This window comes from Chenopodium album, chromosome 13 (genome assembly GCF_948465745.1).
Source record: "Chenopodium album chromosome 13, dcCheAlbu1.1, whole genome shotgun sequence".
Classification (NCBI taxonomy): domain Eukaryota; kingdom Viridiplantae; phylum Streptophyta; class Magnoliopsida; order Caryophyllales; family Amaranthaceae; genus Chenopodium; species Chenopodium album.
Genome location: NC_137846.1, coordinates 50752592 through 50779896, shown reverse-complemented (window position 1 = coordinate 50779896; position 27305 = coordinate 50752592). Strand labels below are relative to the sequence as shown.

General features: G+C 32.1%; 3 protein-coding genes across 3 annotated transcripts; 1 reads left to right on the top strand and 2 right to left on the bottom strand.

The window, feature by feature from the left end:
- The first annotated feature begins 89 nt into the window (after positions 1–89).
- Positions 90–2880, top strand: LOC145576833 (uncharacterized). The gene is made up of 2 exons (XM_081634540.1): positions 90–1298; positions 1985–2880. Exons 1-2 carry the CDS (start codon positions 506–508, stop codon positions 2614–2616), a joined length of 1425 nt encoding a protein of 474 aa, XP_081490666.1. The 5' UTR covers positions 90–505; the 3' UTR covers positions 2617–2880.
- Positions 2881–7148: 4268 nt separating this feature from the next.
- On the bottom strand, positions 7149–17904 carry LOC145575673 (putative anthocyanidin reductase). The gene is made up of 6 exons (XM_081633495.1): positions 17739–17904; positions 10395–10562; positions 9630–9847; positions 8558–8717; positions 7401–7614; positions 7149–7296 (listed from the first exon to the last, which is right to left on the bottom strand). Exons 1-6 carry the CDS (start codon positions 17902–17904, stop codon positions 7149–7151), a joined length of 1074 nt encoding a protein of 357 aa, XP_081489621.1.
- Positions 17905–19481: 1577 nt separating this feature from the next.
- On the bottom strand, positions 19482–23720 carry LOC145574902 (large ribosomal subunit protein uL24c-like). Its single transcript, XM_081632783.1, has 4 exons — positions 23520–23720; positions 21920–21961; positions 20328–20558; positions 19482–19885 (listed from the first exon to the last, which is right to left on the bottom strand). The coding sequence occupies exons 1-4, from the start codon at positions 23619–23621 to the stop codon at positions 19679–19681; spliced, it is 582 nt and encodes a 193-aa protein (XP_081488909.1). The 5' UTR covers positions 23622–23720; the 3' UTR covers positions 19482–19678.
- Positions 23721–27305: the final 3585 nt, after the last annotated feature.

Sequence of the window (27305 nt, the reverse complement as noted above, 5' to 3'; positions counted from 1 at the left end):
CTTCATCTTCTCCTCTTTTCCTCTGCATTCATTTTTCTTCCATTTTCAACTCTCTTAGATTCTCTCTCTCTCTCTCTCTTTTTTTTTTTTTTTTTTTTTTTTCTCTTTCTATCTTCCTCCACCCCCAAAACCCAGAATTTAAGAGAGAGAGAAAAAAAACAACCTATCTTTAGAATTTTACAATGTGCATGAAACCAAAAATCTTCACAAATTAAAACAAAAAAACCCTTTGGTTTTTAGACATTGTTTGAATATTTCTTTGTCATAAAATTAGAAATATTTTCTTCATTTTTATTTTTCTTTTGAGTTATATACTTCCTACTTGATAGTGTAAGAAGTAGCATTAATTGCAAACACTTTCACCTTTCAAATCCCAAATTTTGGAATTAATTTTAAAAGAAATTTTGGGTTTTATTTTTATTTGAGGGTTAGTTAGTTAAAATGGTGGAAATTAAGCAAAATCTAGAGAGAGAAAAGTGAAGTTAGAGAGAGAAAATTAAAAAAAATGGAAGGTGGGAAGCAGGGGAAGAAGAAGCAGCAACAACAACAGGGCAAAGAGAACAGCAAACCAAATGTATGGTTCTCATTGAAGAAATCTCTCCACTGTAAATCTGAGCCGTCCGATGTGCATGATCCATCAAAAAATATTAATATAAATAATAACAAAATAATGAACTCAATATTAACAAGAAGAGTAGGAAGATCAGGGTGTTCAAGGTCAATTGCAAATCTAAAAGATGTAATTCATGGTGGAAGTAAAAGGCACATTGAAAAACCGCCAAGTTGTAGTCCAAGATCTATTGGAAGTAGTGAATTCTTAAACCCAATTACTCATGAAGTTATTTTGAGTAATAATAATTCTAGGTGTGAGCTCAAGATTACTGGGTATGGTCCCTTTGATGGGTCCGGGTTCGGCACCGTCTCCGGTAATGCGAATGGTGGTCAGGAAGACGAGGCGAGGAAGGGTGGAGAGTCTGCCTTTGTAGGTACTTTAAGGCCGGGTACCCCTGGTCCTGGAGGACACCCTACAATGCATTACTTTAACAATAGCAGTAATAATGCTAACCCTTCATTTTTAAGGACTAATGGAAGAAAGTCCTTTAGTTTGGAAAGAGATAATGGAAATGGAAGTGGAAGTGGAAGTAGTAATGGGGTGAATTCAAAGAAGAGATTCTCCCTCGAAATCGATTCGAATGGCTCATCTTCATCTTCTTCCGTTCAATTGAGTTGTCACAAGTGTAAAGAGCAGTTTAACAAATGGGATGCACTTGAAGCTCATCATCTCTCTAATCATGCTGGTAAGTTTCTAATTAAGTTGTTAATTAGTGTATCTTTTTTTTTGTTTGTTAATTAAGGGTTTTTTGGATGATTTTTTTGATTGCATTGTTTTTACAAAAGTAGTATGCTTTTTAGTGTAAAAGTAGTTAAATTTGATTTTCCACTTTTTGGGTTGCTTACTTATTTCAGCTTCTAGACATTCTTTTTGGAAATAATTTGCTTTTTCTCTGCTTAGTTTAGTACATTAAGTTTCCTTTTTACCCTGGAATGCGCTCTTATTGCAGTTGGCTTTCAGCTGTTAGTTTAATTTTCAGGTATTTTCTTAGTCGACTTAAATTTCTAGTCTATGAATGCTATCTATTTGCAATTACTGTATTGATATAAGTAGAAAACCGACATTACTGCTAGCGAATAATAGAGGTGACAATTAGTTCGTTTGGATTGTGGGTTATACTTGGGTTTTAGCCATTTTTTGCTGTATTAATTTTGGGTTTGTTTGATTCAATTTCGAAAGTCACAAACTCACAATTTGGTCATTTTGTTTTGGGTGCATTTTGGGTTTTGGTTTGGTAGGAGTTCTGCAAAGTCTACATACATTTGAATGTTTTGTCCTTAATTTCAGCTGTTTTACTTTATAATGTTTAATAAGTGTCTTGGATTCAAAACAATGTTTCATAAATTGAATAATACTGATGTTTTGCTGCAGTAACTGAGCTTGTGGAAGGTGATTCTTCAAGGAAAATAGTGGAAATAATATGCAGAACAAGCTGGCTGAAGTCGGAGAATCACTGTGGTCGAATAGAGAGGGTGTTGAAAGTCCATAACACCCAGAAAACAATAGCACGCTTTGAAGAATACAGGGAAATGGTTAAGATTAAAGCCAGTAAGCTCCCTAAGAAGCATCCAAGATGTATTGCTGATGGAAATGAGTTACTGAGATTTTATGGGACTATTGTGGCCTGTTCTCTAGGCATCGATGGATCTTCCAGCCTTTGTGTCTCAGGAAAATGCTGTGTTTGTCGAATCATAAGGCATGGTTTCTATACAAAGAAGGAAATTAAGAGCGGAGTTGGTGTTTTTACAACTTCGACTAGTGGGAGGGCGTTTGAAGGTATCGAATCCATTGATGGTGATCCATCGATAAAGAAGGCGCTGATTGTATGCAGAGTGATTGCTGGAAGAGTTCACAGGCCGTTGGAAAACTTGCAGGAATTGGCAGGGCAAACAGGGTTTGATTCATTGGCTGGGAAAGTTGGTCTGTATTCAAGCATTGAGGAGCTGTATTTGCTCAATCCTAGGGCTCTACTACCTTGTTTTGTGGTAATCTGCAAATCCTGAAACTGATGATTTAATCTTTCATTTTTTTGGGTGTCAAAATGTCATTTGATAAGGTGTATAATCTTGATGTATTGAGAGCATTGTATGAAGCGTAGGTAGGTGAATGTGAAGGGATGTTAAAAATCGTCCAATTTTCACTGCCTCATTGACAGATCTTTTGTGAAATCGCATACATTAGCAGCTCTGTGCGTAAAATGACTATTATGCATTAGCCTCTTCCCTCTTTATGTGTTCATGTTAGATGCTTTGAATGTTCATTTGGTGAAAATTTTGGGGAATTCATCTTATGTGACATATTGACACAGACTATTTCTTTCAGTCTGTGCAATGTAGTATGATTTTGAGATTAATAGTACCCAGAAAATTATTTCAAGCACCGGGGAGTACCTAGATTGGTCTAGAAACGTGCACAACATTCGCGCACCAGCACATGTTCTATGTTTCATGCTTTGTTCTGGATATGTTTGAGGCTTTAGAAGTATCCAAACTTGGACAGTATCAGTTCTGGCCAAGAAAACTCCTGGAAATTGCTCATCTTTGTTTAGGGAAGTGAAGATATTTATATACTGATTAAAAGAAAAAAACAGTTGAATATAAACAAAATTGAAGTTGTCAATTTGCAAGTACAAAATAGGATTTAAATACTAAAGTACAGGAGTAAATAATTTGCCAGAATCAAAGTTTTGATGTTCTTAGTGGTTAGATATACTTTTACACTAGTTATGAGGTGGGTCTGATATCAACTTCATAGCACTGGATTGGTAGGTGTAGTCATTACATTAGTAAGTCCCCAAACTATCAAACAGTTGAAGATCTTTCAAGCAACTGTTTTCATCTGTTTCCCCCCCTTTTTTTCCCGGTTTAAAATAGAGTAGATAATCTCTAAGTCGAGTAGAACCCAATATGAAGTAATAGTTAAACACTTAAACGCATATCCTAACAACACACGATACCGAACATCTTGAAATTATCATAGTTAAAGCCTAAAGGGTTTTGTTACTCCGTGTTATTTTGCATTTTTACTTCTCCTTTGTCCTTTATTTTCTTTCTCGAAGACAATTGAGCATGACCTAGCTAAAATTAACTCGAAATCAACTCGAACATGAGTTACATGACCCATAGATTTAAACTTATTAAGGTCATTACATCATTACTTGTCTTTTATATGTAGCACAGTACTTGCCCAATTAACAAAGCACAAATAATTGACATATGCTAAATTTTTTTACTAACAATTTGCCTCCTCAACTATGACAAAAGTGAAGAATTAGTCTACTAATACAGTAATACTATTTACTATGATGATCAAATCGTGCATCCTAGATTCCTTCTAATTAATGAACAGAAGAATTCTAGAATCGTAATTTGTCAGGATTACCAATATTAAACTAATTCATATATATATATATATATATATATATATATATATATATATATATATATATATATATATATATATATATATATATAGTTATTAAACTAAATCATTAAGATTAAACTATATATTATGAGACATTGAGAGTTGACTAGTTGAGACCTACCTTCTTAGAAAAAACCATTAATATTTTACATTTTACTTACTGATTTACTGGAGTTCTGTTTGTTATTGGTCTAATATATTGTTTCCAATTTTTATGCTAGTGCACAACAAAGATAGTTATGATGCTTACACAGTTTTGTCACTTATACTTAGCATTAAAGAAACATGATCTGGACTTTTCGTACTAATAATAATAATAATAAGGGTAATGCTATATGCAACCCTTGCATATAAGCATTTAATATACTTCCTTTTTTAGTATTAAGTTGAGAATTTATCAACAATTCACGAGTAAATCGGTGTAATAAATGTTTATTTATTATTAATTCTTTCCATTTTTAGCTTTTTATATGCAGCCCTAAGAGCTGCATATATCTTTTTCCGAATAATGGGTAATAAGATCGAGAAAGATCTAACCAAAATTTATACTCCTTTTGTTTCATATTAGTAGCACTCGGAACAACTAATTAGGGTATGCGAGTACTTCGTATTAGCAGTCAGATGCTATTACGAAATATTTGAACAATCTTAGAAAATGTGATAACTTATTCCAAAAACCCTTATTACAAAATCCTACAGGAAAATTAAGTTACAAACCAATTACTAAGTATTCTTGTACATACATTTGAACGACTTTGACTACTTTACAATGTTATTTATGACCGGAAAGAGTAATTCTTAATGCGACGAGAAAAACACCTTATCCCTAAGGATCATGAAAGAGACAAAGAAAAGGAATCATTTGCAAATTCATAAATACTGAAATTAAATACAAAACCTTAGCAGTAACATAGCATGATTTTGAAAAACCAATTGCATCATATGACAAAAGGGCATGTGGTCCATGCAAATAAGTTATAAACTTAAGGTTAAAAATAGAAACAAAATATTGCACCAACCTAAATTTGGTTTTACTTTCAATTATCTCTGATTTAAATTCATGCTGTAAATAAAATTTCATTGCTTATTAAATCTGTCCAAAAAAAAAAAAAAAAAAAAACAGGGCAGATATTCCATAGATTTCATAAAGAAATAAATTCTAATTGGTCCAATATATATTAATATATTTAGAAAGAGCATTTAATTTAATACCATTATATATTTGGGGAGTTAAGAAGTTTGGTGATGTTATAGCTGCAATTCCTGCATAGCTTTAAAAGCTTTATGGTCCTTGCAACCTCCAACACACATTATGTGAGTAATCTCTAAATTGTGGAGTGAAATCTTTTGAATGCTTGAAAGTTGAATGTCATGGACTTAAATGTGAAAACTGTATAGGATTTCTTTTGAAGGAATATAAAAATCGACACAGATTGATGTTACTCGTGCTCGGTTACAAGTGTCAATTTCAAATACGTGTCCATGTGTGAGATTTGACTATACTACTACGTAAATTTTGCCCTCTAAATTAAATAGACTAAATATAAAGCTTATACACGGAATAAGTATTGTGTTAATTTTGCATTTTTGCTCTTTTTAATGGATATTTGTTATTTGAAGTTATATGTACATATGTTGCTTCTTAGGTGAACATATACTCCGTACTTTATAAAACTTTCTTTTCTACGCCGTATATATAATAATACGTAGTATATAAACGCGAAAATACCTTATTATTCATATTGCATGTTAGAAGGACTTAAATATGGGTTGGTGGAAAGGCTGCCTTTGATTCAGACAAGCTCAAGCCTCAATCTTGTCAGTTTTCTTAGTAATGAAACATCATAACTTTCACTCTTTCAGCTCTTTTACAACAGGTTTGTACTGCCGATTAATAATATCTTCCAATCTCCTGAATTCAGAGTTAGTTTAATGCATGTTGGCAAACAAGATATAAGACAAAGTGGACATAAATAAGGGCACACGACATTGCCAAATATAACAAGACAATTGTTCAAAACCCTTTGCCCGGTCCGGTATTGGTTTAGGGAATAAAAAGCGTTTTAATTCATACCCTCTTTGTTCGGAATTAATTGTCTCCATTGATAATCCATTTAAACATGTAATACGATAATTAAAAAGAGGAAAAAATTTACTGTAGAATGTAGTTGACTTTCACAAAAGTCTAGGTGCTAGCAGTCTTAAACAAATTTTGACATGTAATATTGGAAGACTACTAACAAAATACTACAATCAACTAGTTTAGCTTGTCATTTCCTTGACTATATATAGGCCATCTTATTTTGTATGTAAATGAAAAAGTTAAAGATGTTATTATCCTAGCTTTAAAATGTATTGTTCTTTAGGAATAAGGACAGAAAGAAGGTTGATCGGTCCATACTTTCTTGATGAAGAGGATACTGAAGCTCTAAGAACCAACAACTAGTTAAGCGAACTATAGCACCTACCTATAGAATTAGCTGTATCTACACTTTGGTTTTTAAGGATAAACAAGTAAAAATCATGTTGGTATCCTAGTCTCTTTTTTAAGCTGTTGGGGATGGTGATGATAGTGGGCCCGGTTGAGCCGATTCACATGTCGACTCACTAGTTTGGTGTTGTACACTTGTATTGAGCTATCTTAATACTAGTAGTAAGACATTGACACTTAAATTTGAATTGATTGATATCAATTGCTCTGCTATTGGAGTGATAGTAAAAATTTAATTATTAAAGATAATGTTAATTAGAGACTCTCACAATTATGTTACTCCATCTTTTTTTTTTAGTATGGAGTAAGGTTTTCCTCTTATTTATTCTCAATCCAAAATCAGGCTTTATATTCACATACTATTTTCCCTCCAAATCTATGTACGTGCACTCATGGACATGAATATTGAACAATTCTAAATACAATTGTGAAATTTGTGTAGGCACTCTAAATTTAATAACCTTTATTAACATGATCTTAGTATAAACTAACAATTGATTTTCCAAATACTAGCTAGTACAATATTTTCATAAAAAAGATCAAATAAGATGTTGTTTGATATAAATTCCTAGTTCTTTTCCTCATAGATTGACAAAATTCATAGGAAACAATAAACCATAACTATTCAATGGAAGGTAGGTAATCACATTGCATACATTGCTTGATAGTATGGTTAATAATAGTTACTAGGTCATGTTTATATTCAAATCCCAAATCCTTCAATTTCTTTGATGAAATCACAGATGGGACGTTACCTTCATCATTCGACCTACATAATCGAAAACGACGTACCATAAAAAATCAGTGATCGTGCAAAAAGACAACAATTAATGAAAGATGACATATAAAAGATGAAATAATATGAAGTATTACCAGTTCATATTTGATGTACTAGGATATGATTGAGCAAGAAATTCCAATAATTGTGACATATGACAATTTTGAGTGCAACACATGTAACGGCCTTCGGAATTTGGATGTTCCATAAGAAATATGTGAGCATTGCATATGTCGTCAATGTGTACTAAGCCAATCGAGCCCATTCTCGCGTTCACAGCTTTTAAAATTGGGAATAGCTCAGGATCACCTATGTATTATTATGAACGATCGACTAAGTAAAATAAATACAGTAAAACATTTTGACTTTTACAGAGTTATAGGAAGATTAGTTGAATTTATTTAAATAATAAATAATGGGGTATAAGTTGAGGAAAGAGAAGAGAATATGGGGTTTTGTGGGGACCATTATTAGTTATTAGAATGTTATTAAAAATATAGAGAATTATAAAAAATAGAGAGAAGTTAGAAATATTTCATTTATCTAAGCACAACTTTTATTTATTTAAACACGGAGGCAGTATAAGTTTAGGAATACATGATAAAATCACGCACAGATTAGTGTAATCATGAGTGTGAATCAAAATATTGTGATTATTATGAAACAGAGGGAACACTTTTCTCTAACTTCTTAGAGTGATGAGAATCAATCCCACCATCACCTAGAATTGGGAGAGAAGATTTAACCACTTAAGGTATCATTTACTATTACTTTATACATTTAAATGATTATTTAATAAAAGGATGTTTGCATCATCATAATGTTGCCATGTTACTCTAGAAATTGATGGTCAAGCAAATTGACCCGAGTTGATGTGGTGATGATTTCAACAATTCACTATTTTCAACATTTTTTCAACCAAAACTATGCCTAAATCCTCCACTTCATACCATAAAAAAGTCAGATGTATTACTCAGTATATTCAAGGTCAAATTTGCTATTAATTTCTGAAAGACTTATACTTGGAATATGATTTAAGGTCGCATATTCATGACCATAACAAAATAAAATGACTTGTACGTCGATATAGAGTATAACAAGAATTTAATATTAGTGTGTATATGACTATATGACATAACAAGACTAACCTATCGTGTTTTATTTTTCAAACTATGAACATTGAACACCTAGCTTAAAAAACCATCGTATTAAATCTAGCATACAAATCCAGCTGAATAGAAGAGAATCGAACCTGTTATGGGTGATAAGAGGACTCGAACGCTCGATGGAACGGTCGAGGTAAGGAAGGGGCCGGCTACGGTGGTAGTGATGACTGATACAAGGTCAAGTCCGTTCTCATTAGCAAACTTAAACGCTGCTTCCTCGGTGCTAAGCTTTGATAATACATAAACCTAAGAATCGAACATAGATAATTTGGTCTTACAAAAATTATTAATAGTATAAAATTAGTATTCTAAAATATGTGTTCACAACTTCACATGTATACTCATCGAATTTTATGTACGGTTTGGGCCTTAGACATACTTCATAGTATTGTTTTATATATACATTGAATTATTTAATACGGAGTACGTGAGAGTGAGGGATAGCTCAAGTGGTTAGAGCTTCTATCCCGATTCCAGGTAATCTTGGGATCGATTATCACTCCACCCTTATGGCTTTCTAAACACCAAAAAAAAAAATTATTTAATAAGGAATAATAAACGGTTTGGTATAGTTTGATTTATTACGGATTTTAATAATAAAACTAGTTTTTGTCCCGGGTCATTGCTATTATTTTGATTATAGTTATTTTTATTTCTAAATTCTCCATTTATATGAAATTTGGTAGATATTAGCTAGAAGGAGGAAACTAAAAAATTTATGATTACAAAATTTCAATGGTGAATTAAAGTTGAAATAAAAAAAAAATGAATTGTTTGCTTATAATAAATAATGGAACAATAATATATTGAGTAGTTAATACAAAGTTGCGAAATAAAGAGCGGTACAGTCAGATTAAAAAACCATAACGCGTAGAAAATTAAATCATTTTATTAATCACAATAAGTCAATAAGTATTAATAGGCATTAATAGTTTGATGGTATATGCCATTCTTAAGTCCAATAATGATTCAAATAATAACTCAATCATAAATTTGCATTAAATTTTGGTAATTAGTATAGATTTGACATGTCATTATTGCTCATGTGGTGCCAAATATATTAAAGGAAGAGTGACACATGATGATACCATGTTATCCCTTTGAGTTTTAATAATATTATTATAGATACGTGAATAGGGAAGAATTAATTGAACATACCCATCCGCTAGCTCTTGTATTCCAAACATGATCAATAGAAACTTGACAAGATTCATCAACTACAGATATCCAATTTCCGACGTCGTCCTTAGCTGTTATGGTGCTAATGGAAGATGTTAAGACCACCCTTTTCACTGATTTTGATCTTTTGCATGCCTTCAGAAGGTTTAATGTTCCTTTGATTGCCGGGTCGACGATGTTTGATTTTACATAACTTTCTTTGTGGTACAAACACAGAACAAATTAGTACCCGATAAACTAGAACGACAAACGAGTAATGACACATGTGACGACGTGCATGTACCTATGAATACATACTCTTTTTGTCCTTAAATAATTTGATTGAACATTTTTTTTTTGTAGGAAATAAATTAAGATACCATAGTTATCGTTCACTAATTACTTATGTATATTCTACAAATATAATGCATGCTAACATTTCCGACATACAAAATTACTTTAAGAACTTTCATTGTAAAGTTAAAGTTAAACTCACTAAATCTTAAATAATTATGTGACACACACACACACACACACACACATATATATATATATATATATATATATATATATATATATATATATATATATATATATATATATATATATATATATATATATATATATATATATATATATATATATATATATATATATATATATATACATCCTAAGAAAATCTATGAAATAAATATGACCTAATATTTACGTAGTAAAATTGAAGGGAGTATGAAATAAGAGAGTTGTTTAATTATAAGGCCTTACCAATATTTGCTTGATCTTTAATATTGAATTCCATAGAAGCTGCTACATGGAACACCCCATCGCAGTTTTCCAAAGCTTCATCGAAACTTCCTTCATCTTGTAAATCGGCCTTAAAGAGCTTCAACCGGTCTTCATTTTCCCATTTTGATTTTAGATATGAAGCCTTTTCTAACATGATGAATAGTTCAAATAGTAATTGATCATAATTTAAGAAATGCTCATAATTTTTGAAAAACAGATTTAGTTTCCTTAGTTGAGACATACACTTCTTATATAGTACAATTTACAATAACAAAAAAGGATCGGATTTTCATCACAAATGAGTAATTTAACAGTTCGACACATAATTTTCATAATCCAACAAAAATTTTACGAGATTATTTGCATTCTAGATGTATATCTTGTTTGATTTGTATAAAGCCTAAAAAGATTACATGAATAAGGAGTCTAACCTCTTGATCTGAAGAGTTGGATTCATGGTAAAAGGCCAGGCCTTTTGTTTTTGTTTTTAGACAATACTAGATTAAACTCCGTGCAATGCATAATTGTTAAATAATTATAATGATAATAAATTTTATCAAAAAAATTGATATAAAGTATAATATTATGAATGGACTCATATTAAAAATTATGAAATATTATATTTCCGCTCCAGGTTCCCTCTAGGTTTTCTACTTGGGAAGGTTTTTATGGTTCCCTCTAGGGTTTTCCCTTGGGAGGGTTTTCCCTTGGGAGGGTTTTTCTAGCCTCTATTGCTAGATTTTTTCTGATTTTTTGAAGGTTTTCCTTCATTCTTCTCCTTTTTTTCTCTTCTCGTCCATTTCTTTTCTTCTGATCTCAATTGTAAATTTTTGTAGGAGCTTCCACTGGTGGTTTTATCGGTGGTAAGCCCCAAAAAACTTTTTAATTGCTTTCAATAAATGTATCCTATCTTTATGATGGGGTTTATTCAATTAGGCTTATTTTTGTTTGTTTGTTTGTGTGCTAAAAATTGAAGATTTAGGGTTTCATCATCTCCGAAAAATATCTAGAAGGCCATATGAGTTTCTTCACCCAAACAACTACTCATCTGTGGATCTCAAGCCGAATTAGAGCTAACTCACAGATTGTATTACTTCAGATGAAGTTTTTTATTAAGGTGATCGTCGATCGAATCTACGATGTAACTAGTTCTAAGTTGATTTGTACTTGTATTGGAATTTTAGATTTCCTTGGAGTTGTTTGTAAGTACCGTTTGGTTATATTTCATTATTGAAATCTTTTTTCTTCTCGTCAAAAAAAAATTATGAAATATTTATGAAAGAAAATAATTAAATATGTAATAGTTATATTGGGCAACTTGACATTTAAAGAAATTTATTTTAGATTTTGTACAAAGTCAAAGTCATAAATCGAAAACAAACCTTATTCTTATTTTTATGTAAAAAATAAGTTTTTTTCTTTTTTTAGTAAGTAATTTTAAAGGGAAAACTTTTTATGTTTTATTGCCAAGCGTCCCTCTAAATTTCTGTAATAATGTGTTTATGCATAACTTATCAAAGGCTTACAAGAATGCATTATCTGAGGCTTTACTGATTGGGCCATGTATATTGTGATATAGATATCTGTATTGGGTTACATATGGAATGGCCATTTGAGCCAGATTTTGGAGATTAAATTTGGGTTGGGTTTAAATTAAACCGATCATATTATATTCCATCTATGTTTTAAAGATTGCCCCATCTGCATATTTCACTTTGTTATATTAAGTGGATATGTAGATTTGTTCTTGTGAAGTTGTGATAAGTAAATTACATAAAGAGTAATTGTGAAAGATTGTGTATTTGTGTAATTGTGTTAATTAGAAAAGGAAACGCATAATCTTTCTTCTTCAAAAAAAAAAAAAAAAAAAAAAAATTATAATCGAGACGGAGTGTTGTTTTAAGACATGGAGTGTGGTGAACTGGTGAACAAAGTACTCGGCAGCATTGAGTGTTTGATGGGCCTTTGATGTTGAGTAAGTGAGTAGGAAAGTTTCGCAAACTATTGTGGCGTGGCTTAAACTCCTTGAATTTCTTGCTTGTTCTTCCTTGTTTTTTTTAGTGCTTGTTTGGTTGAACATATGAAATTACACGAAGTATTGTCTAAGAAGTCGTTTCTCCCCTGACATTATATACTTAGGGACCGTTTGGTTCGTCCAAGGGAATCGGAATGGAATGAAGAAAGGTAATCAAAGAGAATGGAATGAAACCCATTCTTTTTAACATGCTGTTTGTTTTAAAAAAAAAACACCCAAGGATCACACCACCACAACAAAACTGCAACACCTCCAATTTCAACAGTTATAGCTACCCACAGCCTAGCCGCCGCCCCTCCCGCCGTCGCCGCCCTTGCCTCGATGTTCGCCGCCCCTCCCATCCTCGAAAAACCACCCCTCCCAATCTCCCATCACGCAAAAACCCTAAAAAATCCTCCCTCTCCCCTCAAAACCGTCGGCCGTCGTTACCCTCACCCTTGAAACCCTAGCTGCTAAGGTTTCGAGGGTGGGGGTAACGGCGGCGACGGTTTTGAGGGGAGAGGGAGGGTTTTTGCGTGATGGGAGATTGGGAGGGGGTGGTTTTTCGAGAACGGGAGGGGCGGCGAGGGTCAAGGCAAGGGAGGGGTGGAGAAGGAGCGACGATCTCCGGCGACCATGGGGGAGGAGCGACGATCTCCAACGACGATCTACGTGTGACCAAAGGCAGCGACTGATGAGGAGGGAGCAAGGTGGTTGAGGGAGATCGGTCCTTGGGCGGCGACTGATGAGGAGGGGCGGCGGCGACGACGGCGACGGCGACGGCGGAGCAACGATGACTGGGAAGAGGCAGCAAGGTGGCTGGACGGTGGGGTAGGGTAGCAAGGTGGTGGTTGGTGGTGTAGTGGTGACGAGGGGAATGGGAGGGTGAACCCAAAAATAAAAAGGGGTAAAGGGAATGGGAAAATGTGGCAAACAAACAATAACAAAGGGAATGAAACCCTCTCATTCCCATTTCCTTTGTTTATTACCCCCAACCAAACGCCCCCTTAGAAGGCTAGAATTACAGTTTGGTTGATTATATAAAGTTTTATGTATTCTATTGTGTGAGAATGAAGTAGAATTTATCAATGATATAATCTACATACATTCTCCCACTTCATAGAAAATTGACTTTTTTTTTATTTTATATATATATATATATATATATATATATATATATATATATATATATATATATATATATATATATATTTTTTAAATGTCAACCAAACAAGAACTTGTTTTGGGCAGAATTAAGTAGGTTTTGTAATTAGGAATCTTCTAGAGTCTAAAAAAAAAAACAAAAATTATGTAGTTAGGAAGCAAAATGGAATATGGTAAGCATAATCTAAGGTTTAGGCGGCATATAAACATAGGCATTATAATAATATATGGTGGTGATATTAATTATAATAATCACAACAAATTTAGGAGGGTCATGACTCATGAAGGAGGTGCCTCCGAGCTTCAAAGGAATGTTGGATTATGTCATCTGAATTCATATGAATTGAAGTAGGATTTACAAAATTGAAATTTCATACTTAGCCTTTTCCAATAACACATACTAACCTATTACTAATGAGTAATCTCTAATCGACTTTGTAATCCCTGACTGAAGTAATTCCTAATCGAGTAACCTCTGACCGACTTAGTAACCCTGATCGAGTGAGCAACCCCTGACTGAGCAACACCTGAACCGACTTAGTAATCTCTAACCAAGTTACCCTTGGCCGACTTAGTAACCCCTAACCGAGTGAGTAACCCTTATAGCACTAATAAAGTAACTCCATAATGGCTGATCACACGCACGGTGTGACCAACCACGTATAAAAATTTGCGATTAAATTAACCAATTTTGAGTTAAATATGGATTCACTATAAGATAAACCCCAATGGCCCAATTTGTTCCAAATTATTCCATCCATTCTTGATTACTTGCAATAGCTTGATGACTGACTTGTCAATGCATACATAAGTCAACACAAATATATATATGCAATTTGTATTATTAGTAAAAGTTATAAAAATATGACACATAATATTATACATTAACGTTTAAAACTAATCTAACTACACACACACAGAGTAGCATTTGATTTTAATATCAAAGTAAAAAAAGTCATGCATGGTCAAAGTTAATGTAAGAATAGTATAAAGGTTAATTGTTGTAGGTATTAAAGGATGGAGGGAGTAAACAATAAAATTGAAAATCGGATATTTGATCAACTGATCAAGTTGGATTAAAGTTGGTGAGAATGAAAATTATGTTATCGAAATTTTGGATATTTTAGCTAAACCGGCCAATTCAAGGATGAACACCGATACGATTAAGACGTGGATTATTCCTTGTTGATTATTTATGCGTCGATTTCATATAATAAAATTAACTAATTGTGATTAATAAAGAAATAAAAAGACAGCTCAATTTTTGATATGTCATTATTTTAGTGTTTAGATTAGTATAAACATGTAATATTAGCAATTCATCAAGCAGATAAGCTAAAGTTGCTTAAGAAGATACGGGAAATTGACCAATGTCTATCAAATTAATACGCTACAATTACCATATTTGGATGACTAATACACAATTAATTATATAATTATGCTATAAGATGGTATGCTAAAATGGACAAAAGATTATAGCTTATCTGGCTATCTTTAATAACTTCCACCTGTAAATGTAAGTAATTTAAAAATACTTTGAAATTGATGGTTTATACTTATACATAATTACTTACAAGGTCAACTACTTAATGTGTAAATATAAATCATCATTAATAATTATAATAATAATACAAGCATAGGTTATAATGTTCAATGTGTATATATATATATATATATATATATATATATATAACCCAAGAAAGGACAAACTTAAGACATCAAATACAATCATTAGCATCCAAACTTTATACTCTTACAACAAGTTACATTCCAAAAGTATTAATTTTTGAGTTATGGAGCAAGTGCCAAACCAAAATAGCCTTGTAATAATTCCCAATATGTATTCATCTCCAACAACTTACACTAATGGTTATCCACCCCATTTTAATGACACAATGGCTACAAATTATGTGCAATACCTCACATCTACTCCATACTATTATTTCATTCCTCATATTTCTCATTCTATGGGATACCATAATCCTAGTCCACATTACGTACACGATATTGGTTCTCAATTAGGGTTTTCAAGAGTGAGTACGACTCCAGATATCGGAGTACCTTATTATGCACTTCAAATTGTGAATAATTCTCGTCGTAGTTGTTCAAACATGCAAGAATTATTGGAAGATCAAGCTAATCAAATTGAAAAGTCGGAAGGAAACATGGAAGGTGATTATGATTGGATGGTAAATGAAAAATTATTGGTTAATCCACGGATTGTTAACATGTTGGAGCCATTTAGGCATCTCTACAGTGAAAATGAGGAATCTTTGAAGAATATTTTCCCGTCACTTTATTCTAAGCTCTCCGAGTTTTTCAAAAAGGTGAATTCGTTGATTATGGAGAGTATTAGAACGGAGAAAGAAAAATCATCAGAACGAACTTTAAAGAGAAGTCTAAGTCTCGGCTCACCAACTTGTAAGAATGAAAGGTTTAAAGTTCGGCCAATCGATTCAGAGGATGTTAATATACTTATTCCGCCAGAAAGCATGAAGGATGGTGATAAGGGTTCTAGCAAATAAGCTCCTCCGAACATAATTCTCTAAGAAATTGCTCGATTTAATTAAAATTGCATTGCTAAAATGTAATCCATAAAATGAAAAATCTTCAATTCATAGGTTGTCTGGATCACATTAACATTGGTTTTATTTTATTTTTAGCTATTTGTATGAATTTAAACTCTTATTATGTATGTTTGTGTATATATGTAGCAAAAATCTTCATATAATGTTGTTAGATGAAAATAGTAGTCCCTTTTACTTATCAATAACGTGTAATATTATTTCAATGTTAATATATACGTAGTATTTTATTTCAATTGTTGTTTTTGATTTATTTATCAATTGTTAGACAGACTACTTTAATTTGCCAGTATTAAATGTGTTTAAAAGTAATACTGTACTTTCATATATACCGACCAATCGGTTTCAAAGAGCTTTTGAGATTAATTAAAGTACTTTTCTAATAGAAACATAAACATTTCAATATTTTGATGTGTGTTCCTTTGCAAGTTCTTGCATACCCTTAGTTTTATTTAAAAACAAGTATTCCCTAATACGAATTGAAATAATATGTGTTCGACAAAAATAAGAAGCTTATTATGTTCGTTTGTTTTAGAAAGTGTATGATCGAGATATCTTAAAATTACACATGTGCATATCTAAGGTACAGTTGACGTCCCATAAAAGGTTTGCAACAAGTGTATCTTAGGATTTGAGGGACATTTTTGAATACTTGTGTTTGATTATAATCCGTAAATAAAATGTTTTAGGGTGTTTTTGGGGTGACTTATGATTTTTGAGTTCATGCAGTTATATACTACCTCCGTTTCATATTATTTGTAACGATTAGACATTTTTCCTTTCTACTTTATATCAAATCGTTGCAAATAATATGAAACGGAGGTATTAATATAATTAGAAACAAATGGTACAAGAATTTTCCCAATGCATCTTGAAAGATATGAGAAGATTTGGCGTTTTTACATGCTTTTATCAAATTTGATTTCCAAAATCATAAACTTCTTCTAATATTGAGTAAATCTAGCAAGTCATTAAAGAACAGAGTAGATGTAGACAAATATAAATTATACCTAAAATATTAGCAAAACATGAGTACACAAAATTCTCATTATTAAGGATGCTAATTAATTGAGTTGGATAAAGTATTAATCGTGTATAACATTACCCTTCATACTATATAGTCGAATTAGTCTTTCAGTCTTCACTATTTACACAAACTCACTACATATAAGAATCATCATTTTCCCTACAATTTTTGGGAGCTCATAACAAATAAATTTGTAGATAAAACAAATTACCTCCCTATTTCTTCATTTCAAGGAAATAGTACAAATCAATTTTGACGAAATTATCAACAATTGTAAAAACTATGTATCATTCAATATTGTATTGATTAATTCAGGAGTATAAAATATGTTCAATCAATATCAAGTTAAGACTTAAGAGATCGAACAAATCCTACATATGTATGAATGTATCCTAAATATACAACTTTAATAATTAATCTACATAGTAATTTATTTCTTCTTTATAATAAACTTTGTCGAAATTTATAAATTTATTTAGAAATTTTGACGAATTATATTTAAAAATAAACACGAACAAAAAGAATTTACTTACCTACATCCCTAACGGTGACACGAACTTTACAACCCTTTAGAAGTAGAGCCTTGACGAGCCACGATCCAATATAGCCAGTTGCACCTGTAACACAATAAGTTTTTGCTTCATCTACTGTTGATGTAGCCTTGAATTTCCTTGATGTATTTCCTCCATTATCCTCCATTAACACAGTTATTATTGAGCACTAAGTTTATGATATGATTTTTTAAGCATAGTATGCTAAATTTGGTATGACTCAACTATATATTATTATATATAAAGAAAGAAAATATGCATAAGCCACTATATAACTCGTGATATACTGACTTTATTATATGGCTGATTCACTTTGTACTTCAAATATTTCAGTGTAAATTGGTTGCTTTATAAAAAAGTACAAAGAAGTGCCTTAAACAGTGTGTTTAGCATAGTGCTTAGTTGTATCTTTGTATGTTTGTGCACAAAGAGAGTAAAAAAAATAAAAAACAAATTAGAGAAATGGTAAAATAAACAGTACTCGTACTAATTTAAGCATGCATTGATTTAAGTGTAAGAAAAGACGCATCTATCTGCGTTGTTTTTGTTTGATACTCATCATCAATTGTCAAAATAGATCTATACGGTTATAGAACAATCTTGAAGATTACATACAGATTCCTTGTTACTGTATATTTTGTTCGTTTTTTAGATGCATCACTTTTTATACTTGTATTTAAAAATTCAATTTAGATGCATTACTTATTTACTTTCTTTGTTTGGTTGTTTTTTATTTTCGTGTTTTTTCCTTTTCTTTGGATGTAATGCATCTTCATTTGAATAATAAAAAAAAAAAACTTATTCACTTTCTTTTTTGGTTAATAAATTCTCTTTATCTCTCGTATTACATGTGTCCGCTTTTTTCTTTCTCTCTATTTCTTTCATCTCCAAAAATTACCTTGAATTCCGTGAAATTAAAAGAGATGCATCTAATAAAAAACAAATAAAGTAATAAAACGTGTTATATTCAGCTTTTTAAATTTCTGCCGGGATCACAATAGAGCAAATTAGACCACTAGAAACAATAAGATGAAATTAGTGATCTTTTGATATTCGTTTACTTACTAATAAATATTTCTAATTACAGACTAGTACAAATTATGAATTACATTAAGTACACATGAAGCGAACCTATTTAAGTATTGAGACCACACTTGGTAATGGTTTTTTTTTTCCTTATACATTAGTGTAAAAATGGGAGTCAAAGTTTTGTCAAACTGAGCTAGAAGGGGATGTTGGATAGTCGAGTACTCGAGTTCAAAGTTCAGATTTCAGGTTCAAGCCCAAGTAGTATTCGCCACTCCCAGAACTTTGAAGAGGAGCTACACGATCGAGTTTCTTACAGCTATTAATCAACTCAATAATCTAGTACACTAGATTTTAGTTCAAAAATCTTTCTGATAATCTACTAATAGGTTAGTATTATTAGTATAAAGCAGGCACATTGTAAGAAAATCGTAATGTTTCAGGCATCATGTTACCTGAGAAGAAATGAATCAGCTGTGAAGGCGAGAATCATGGTGTCTTACGGTTATGCCCTTCCGTGTCTTCTCAAAGCCGTCTATTCTAGAAATGCAACAGCATAGAGTGTCATTATAAGAGGTAATTGATGTAAATATGATTAAACCTTTAAACTATATTCTGAATTTCGTGTTGTTAAGAAACTGAAATTTTGATTCTTCGACTTCTTCAGAAAGATCCTATGCCACTTTGACAGGGAAGACAGAAGAAAAGGGCAAATAATGACATATAACTTGGATTGATATCCCGGATAACTACAACAATTAATATGCCAAGAGTTTGTTTACAAAAAGATGTGGAATGGCTATTCTCTGGCTAAGCTAGCATCTTACAATAGCTTTAAAAACAAGGAAGATCGGATATATCACACAGAAAAGATATGATCACTCAAAAAGAGCTTTCTAGGAAGCAGGATTAGCAATAGCTGTTTCGGCTTCCTTCTTTTTCTGGATTTCCTTCAACCTTTCTGGAGTGTCAACTATCTCCCCTGTTTTGATAAGGTACCGAACTTTTCTTCCATCCTCAAGAGTTTTATGACCCACCCGACTGGCGACTTCACTTTCTTTTGAGTACAACATGACATTTGAGCTGTGGATAGGTCCCTCAATCTGGAGATGAGATTAACAATCATTTATTTACATGTAACATATTTAGCTGAAAAGGCAAGCTAGTCCAACAATTAGGGGTGTTTTTCAATTTAAGCGGTAATTTTGAATTAATCTTTTAATTCATATAATCCATAATAAAATTTACTAAAGAACCTCAGGGGATAGAGTAAAAGCATATACTATAAAAGTTTGCCAGAGAGGATATCTAGAATAATGTGTCAAAAAGCAAGCCACCAAATATATTCAAGTCTTCATATGAGAATCAGGCAAGCAAAGCAAAAGCAGAAATCATGTTATAATCTCTTTTTTGAAAAAATATAAGCTAATTTGACAGGCATGTTTCTGCATCTGAACAGGGGATACAGATCATTAGAGTTGCAAAGAAATAGCAATGATAATAATAAAAAAAAAAAAGGGTGATTGATTTCAACAATCAACATACCTTGATTATTTGACCTTGTTCACCCTCTTCTTTGCTCTTCACATGCTTTGTCTTCAAGTTAATATCCTTTACGATCACCGTGCTGTTGTGTTTATAAAGCTTACTAATCTCTCCAATCTTGCCTTTTTCTCCTCCTGCTATCACTTTCACCGTATCCCCAACTTTGACATGCATTTTATGAAGTTTTGGGAGACTATTTGGTTTGCAATCTTTCCGCTCCCAGCGCTTGAGCTGCATGATGGAAAAATAAATGACTGCATAGTGTAATGTTTGCTCGAGTCTCCACATTGGGAAAATATAATTGAGTGGTTAAGGACCATCACAGCATTCATAGTCCTGAACAATACTAGTAAAAAATTACCACATGGGATACACTTTACCAACTTACCCTGGCAAGATTGATGTTTCAGGGTTTTATTTCCTATATGCCATTAGAATCTCCAAGTGGAGATCTATTTGTTGTTCATGATTGTCCTACATCACCCAATAATCTATACCATAATGAATTATCAAAGATGATTTACAGGCTTACAGGGAAGGGATTGTTTGACTAGGGTAAGTGACTGCCTTCTCTGTGAGACTGACAAATCGACAAACATACCAAGACAAATGGTCAATGAGAAACATTTCCATGCATGACAAATGCTCCATAAGATCTACACGACATTCTCCAATAAGACATTGGACAATAATCCTAACACCTAAAATAAAGTTCCCAATATCACTATGCAATTGGATTAGTTGAAGGACAAATTAAAGTATCTTAATCAAGCAAAAGAGAAGAAAGAGGAAAAAAAAAAAGGATCACCATGGCCCAAGGGATAGGATCATAGGAGAACCATCACGAATAACAGAAATTTCTTCAGAGGTAAAAGTAGAGTTCAAAATCTGTCACTGAGAACTATATAATGCTTGTAAAAAAATTTGAAAAATGATTTATTTTGGGTTCACAAGTAAATTGGAATTAATATTCTATCCCTTCGGAAATCCTTCAAGCACAAGAAGACCAATCTGATAGTCTATGTTCTCTTTACCTTTCTAACATTGTGTTTGGATAAATAAAGGGGAAGGAAAAGAAGGGGAGGGAGGAGAAGAGGAGGGGAGGGAAGAATTGTGAGTTTTCCTTCCAAATCTCTCCATTGTTGGAGGGATCAATTTCCTACAATTTAATCCCTCCATTTCTCTCCCCTCCAATTCCTTTCCTTCCTCATTTGTTATCCAAATGAAAGATACCTCATCTCTCCATTTCCCTTCCCTTCCTTTCCCTCCCTTTCCTTCAATCCAAACACACCGTAAGAGAATTTCCATTTAGAGGGATACACATTTATCTCATCATCAATTCTACAGAGTATTTTTTTTATTTGGTAATTGTGGTTGCAGTCAGTCTCGAGCATTATACAGGATTGGTTTTTTGTTGCATCCTATCAATATTCTAAATGTTCTTGTGCTGTTTGTTCACACTTCCCTTTAGGGGACCTAGGGGAAGGATGGGAGGGAGAGGAGAGAGGGAGTGGCATGGAATTTGATTGTATAATGTCTAAGCAAGACATAGTTCAAACAGGTAACAAATAGCATGAGTTTGAAGAACCAACCTTCATGACAATAAGACATGGTGGATGACCTTCGGTTTTAACCTGCAAGTAAGAAAACCAGATGGTTAAAAAACATCCATATTACAATCTCATATCACAAGTCCATCAAATCATGTACTTGATGGTTAAAAACAGAGACCAATTTTGGCTTTATTATATTTTGTCCATGGCAAGTGGCACAACAGCTATATATATACAATAGCAACACAGGTTATATCCAGCTTTGGAAGGTAGAAGGTGTATCAGGAGTATATTTCATAAATTGTGATGCACATAAATTTGCTCATATATAAGACTAAAGCCTTTAAATATTACCTTTTAAGAAAAATGCCATCTTACCATTCAATATCTAATCTTATCACACAAGTTGCAAACCCATAATTAGCAGGCCATCTCCCGAGCTGCCTGCTCCCCTAAACCCCCCCCCCCCCCCCTCTCTTCCCCTCTTTTTTCCGCAGATATACTGCAGAAGAACTGAACTTTTCAGGAAGAAACATTTCTCTATATTATCTAGTTAGCAACTTTGTCAAGTAGGAATTCTACATGTAGACATCATAGAAAATAAGTCGATGGAAAGAGGGATACAGGACAAACTATTCTCCAAAGTTCATGAATAGATTGCTGATAAAGTGATAAGGGTCATGTTTAAAATCCCTTATGAGTAAAAACCCTTACCGAGAAAGTGCACACAGTTAAATCTCATGAGTCATCATCTAAGACTTCAGTTTCTAAAGTCAAGAGTATAAGCAATTCCCAAGCAAAAAGGACTTTGAATGTTCTCACATTAGAGAGTTTCAAATTACAATCAAAAGCCTACATTGAACAATGCAAGAAAACACACTTCATAAAAAGTTTTTGCTTTAACTGAATGCTACAGCATCAATAACATTCTCTCCCGCCATTTAACAATTAGCCACGGATCGTTTTGACCTAGTTCCTATTCATCAAACATTAAGAAGGATGCAAGGACTTTTCTTTTCCTTTCACAAAAGAGAGCAATGCACCCCCTCTACAACTCACTTTAATCTGAGAAAATTTGTTCCAAGTAAAATTCGCGGTGGTTAGTAGGGTTGTTGAGTTCGGGTTTTGGGAATGGTGGCGGGTGTTTAGGGGGGTTGGCAGGGTTGAATTGTGATGGCTGGCAGGTAGGTAAGGGTAGACATGAATCGTATAACGTTAAACTGTTTGAAATTATTTCAACACAAACTTGATGTATTCTAGTATTTCTTATCATTCATTGTCTAATTAATCATATAATTCTGAAATTTTTAGGCTGAAGATTTTACCAAGGCATTAAAACTGCTAACATTTCGTCAAGAAATAATGCATTATGATTATCTACAAATTGCATAATTGAATAAGTTAAGCTTCCGCAATCAAAATTAAAATGTATCAAAAGTAATTTTGCAATTCACAATACACAATAAACAATCACCCTCACCCAAATTCCAGTAAACAATGTAAACTTTGATAAATTAAAGAAAAACCCAATTGAATATTAGCAAACAAGATTCTAAATTAATCCAAATTCACAGTAAAAAAATCAAAATTAGAACCCAGAAAAAGGAATATGAAGATATAATAAGATTAGGCGAAAAACCTGAGGAGAGGTAGGAGAAGGAAAGAGGCGTTGACCAAGGAAAGAGTTGGAGGAGAGAGAAAGAGAAGTAAAAGAGCTTTGAAGAGCAGCCATTGCTGCCATTTTTGCAGCTTCTTCAAGTGTATTTGTGTGTGGGAGTAGAGTTGCGAAGTGTAGAACGATTTTCTTCCTCTTCTTTCTTCCTTTGTTCAAGATGACGATGATGATGTTGTGGATAAGCTTTGTAAACGGGCCAGGCTTATAGAAGGCCCAATTAATATCTATCAAATTCATGTAGTAAATGAATTAAATTATTTTAGGCTGTTATGAAATTAAAGAGAAAGAGGAGAAAGTGGGGAAGAGAATAGAATGATAAACACTAGATGAAGACTGTGTGATGGTTTGTTTGAATTTTTAAAATTATATATATATATATATATATTTTTTATGTATGTGCTAAAATTTGTTATATATTTAGATAAAATTCATAATATCAAAAGATAATATTTTGTATTTAATTAATTTAAACTTAAAAATCTCATTCGCCAATTTTGCTTATATGACATTTGAATTATTTAATTTAAAAAAAAATTAATAATCTCTTATTTTATTGGCTACAATTAAAATTTATAATCCTACGTGGCGCGTTAAGAAAATTAAATCCTACATGGCTCTCTAAAAACTCAGGAAAAAACTCCCTTTTCGTGCGATGCACGGTTTGTTAGAATTTTTTTAAAAAATATTTTTCATATTTATGTGATTAAAATTGTTATTATATTAGTTTTAAAATATTAGATAAAAATTCTAATCTCAAAAGATAATATTTTGTATTTAATTAATTTAAACTTTAAAATCTCATTCGTCAATTTTGCTTACGTGGCATTTGAATTATTTAATTGTAAAAGAAATTAATAATCTCTTATTTAATTGGCTACAACTTAAATTTATAATCCTACATGGCGTGCTAAGAAAATTAAATCCTACGTGGCTCCCTAAAAACTCAGGGAAAAACTCCCCTTTACATATATAATATTAGATTGTATATCTAAAATATTCTAGAATAGTCATAAGGGTATAATGGGCATCCACTAAATACATATATTATACTCTCTCCGTTTCAATATGGTAGTCCCATATAATTAGAAAAGAAAATAATTTAGAATTTAACATTAAAGTAAAAAACAATTCATAAATAGTTTTGCCTTATTTAAACTTTTTTTTTTATTTATTTTTTTTAGGAAATCCTCAACCATAATTGCATAATTTAAGGGAATAATTTCTTTACTTAGAGTCATTTCATCAATTCACAATCAATTAATTTAACCAATTAGAATTTAATATGTATAAAATAGGAAATAAAAACTAAGTTAAAAGTGGAATACATTATTCAATATGGGTAGATCTTTTTAAAATGCCCAAAATAGTATATGTGACTAACAAACTGAAATGGAGGGAGTATAACACTCCCCCTTGGATGACCATTATCGAATAGTGTGTCTCGTTAATACTTTACTAGGAAAAATTAAACCCGATGGTATAAAAACCTAGTGAAGGAAAAAGAGTACAACACTTTCGTAATACGCTTTGACATGTTGCCTCGTTGAAAACCTTAACAGGAAAACCCAATGTAGGACAAACCATGGTTAAGGGAAAAAGAGTACAACGTGTATTTTCTCCACCTGATGAATGCATAATTTGAAATTTTCCAATGTAATGATCCAATGCCTTAGTAACTTCACACTTGTAGCCGAATAACATTCCTTGATAGTTGATACTCCCTGATCAAACTTGAATCTTCATCTGCACTGTGACGCATCTTCATTCTTCATACTTGTGAGAACAAAATCTATGTTGCGTTTACCACTACCTTACATGACATTTTTGTTTCAAGTTGCCTTGCCATCAAAAATATGCCTACTTTTGGAGGTCGTAAAAGTAGCTATTAATAACCACATATTGATAATAAATGGCAACTCATGATATCATTATCTAAGCTTATATGAATTAGTAATAATATAACGTAAGTAATTACTATATACTTTTACTCATGGTTATTCTGGACCATAAAACGATTATTCTTACTATAACAAATCTCATTACTATTCTTCTTTAGGCATTTTGTATTTTATACGAGAGTTCTCTAATGAATACAAAAACGATCAAATTTCACATGGTTAAACTTCAGGCTGATATCTCAATAACTTAATACTCTCCATGAGTTTGATAACAGTACAATATCAACATTTTCATTTTTCAGAATATAGAATTTGAAGGGCTAGATATTTGAATATGTTGTTTGTAAGTTTTTCGATAATTTTTCATGCATGATACATAAAATGCAATTGGATCGTCATCATATAAACTTTCATCACATTTATAAGCCCATCAGAGTATAAGTTTCTTCTTGTAAGTCTTCATCATAATTATAAACTCGTCTTACCACAAACATTCACATATAACACAATTGTTGTTGTATAGAACTAGTAATAATGTATGCAATATGAGATGTAGAATTCATGATAACATATTAAACAAAATGTACAATGAGTAATGCATCTAACAAATTCTGACATATGCAATGAATAATCCATTAACCTATGACTCACACATGCATATGAACATACATAGGACTCAAAATAATGTAAGACACTGTACAGTGTGGATTTAAAAATCCATATTTCATTGGACTTCTAGTTCATGATAAACTTTTAATTATTATCATTATGTCGACATTAAAATGGACATATATATTTCAGATCTCTTATTCACTAGTCCATTCTATATGCATATGCATACTATTTATCGGTTCCATAATATACCGGTATTATAAAATTCAATAAGATACAATTTTGCATGCTAATTAACTATGAAATCTGAATACATCTCCAATTGGTACCATGATAACCTTTTTTTTCCTATCATAGGCCATCTATTATAATTCTCAAATATCTATACATACTACTTCTATCTACGGTATTTCATACATTATGGTATTAATATCAACTGCACTATCTTGCCAGTTGTCATATATCACATATATCGGAACCGATCTTACAATCTACACTTCAGGTGTAGTGATTCAATGAAAATAGGCAAGATTCATGCACATTCTCACTATGACCAAAATATATCTTTCTATGCGTTTGAATAGGTCATAAAGGTGTACAAATCAATTAATAGATGTGCATTGTGCAACCTATCTTGATTTCAAAAGTTGGCATGTAACTTACAAAGTATCATTATAGGGATCAACTAATTATATTTTTATAATGTTGCTTACTTACTTCAATTCTTCCCCCCTAAGTTGGTAAAATATCTCAAATATTATTAGGGCAATTCTTGACCAACTTAGAATATAATTCCATGTGCAACAAATTTCATCTCGTAGGATAATCATATATATTCAACAAATTTATATCTCTTCCGGAGAATAATGAAATTTTGTTCTCTTCTAGAGATCAATATTAATAGGGGGTTATGAATTGTGAAGTTGTCTAATTTCTTATTTTATTTCTTATGTGCTGACATACAATTTTCCAATCAAGAGAATGTTATACAAACATAAACTTTCCTGTAATTCCACTAGGTGGTGATATTCGGGATCACTAGATTCATTGATAGTATGATACTAGTTACTTAAAATTTTCACATATAACTTGTACTTGTTGAGCTTCTGGTCACCTACTATCTGTCAGCATATAGATTATTCTAGTGAACTTCTGGTCACCAATTATTTAGAAAAACCAATATATTAGCTCTTGAACTTTTCTTTTAACACAAACTATTAAAAATTACAATCCAAATATA

Excerpts from the sequence above, each read along its gene's own strand:
- LOC145576833 (XM_081634540.1), top strand. The coding sequence starts at position 506 with ATGGAAGGTGGGAAGCAGGGGAAGAAGAAGCAGCAACAACAACAGGGC. Across the intron at positions 1,299-1,984 it reads TCATCTCTCTAATCATGCTG|TAACTGAGCTTGTGGAAGGT; the intron begins GTAAGTTTCTAA and ends GTTTTGCTGCAG.
- LOC145574902 (XM_081632783.1), bottom strand. The coding sequence starts at position 23,621 with ATGGCAGCAATGGCTGCTCTTCAAAGCTCTTTTACTTCTCTTTCTCTC. Across the intron at positions 21,962-23,519 it reads CTTCTCCTACCTCTCCTCAG|GTTAAAACCGAAGGTCATCC; the intron begins GTTTTTCGCCTA and ends TCTTACTTGCAG. Across the intron at positions 20,559-21,919 it reads CATGTCTTATTGTCATGAAG|CTCAAGCGCTGGGAGCGGAA; the intron begins GTTGGTTCTTCA and ends TCCATCATGCAG.
- LOC145575673 (XM_081633495.1), bottom strand. The coding sequence starts at position 17,904 with ATGGAGGATAATGGAGGAAATACATCAAGGAAATTCAAGGCTACATCA. Across the intron at positions 8,718-9,629 it reads ATACAAGAGCTAGCGGATGG|GTTTATGTATTATCAAAGCT; the intron begins GTATGTTCAATT and ends TTCGATTCTTAG. Across the intron at positions 7,615-8,557 it reads CCTCTTATCACCCATAACAG|GTGATCCTGAGCTATTCCCA; the intron begins GTTCGATTCTCT and ends AATAATACATAG.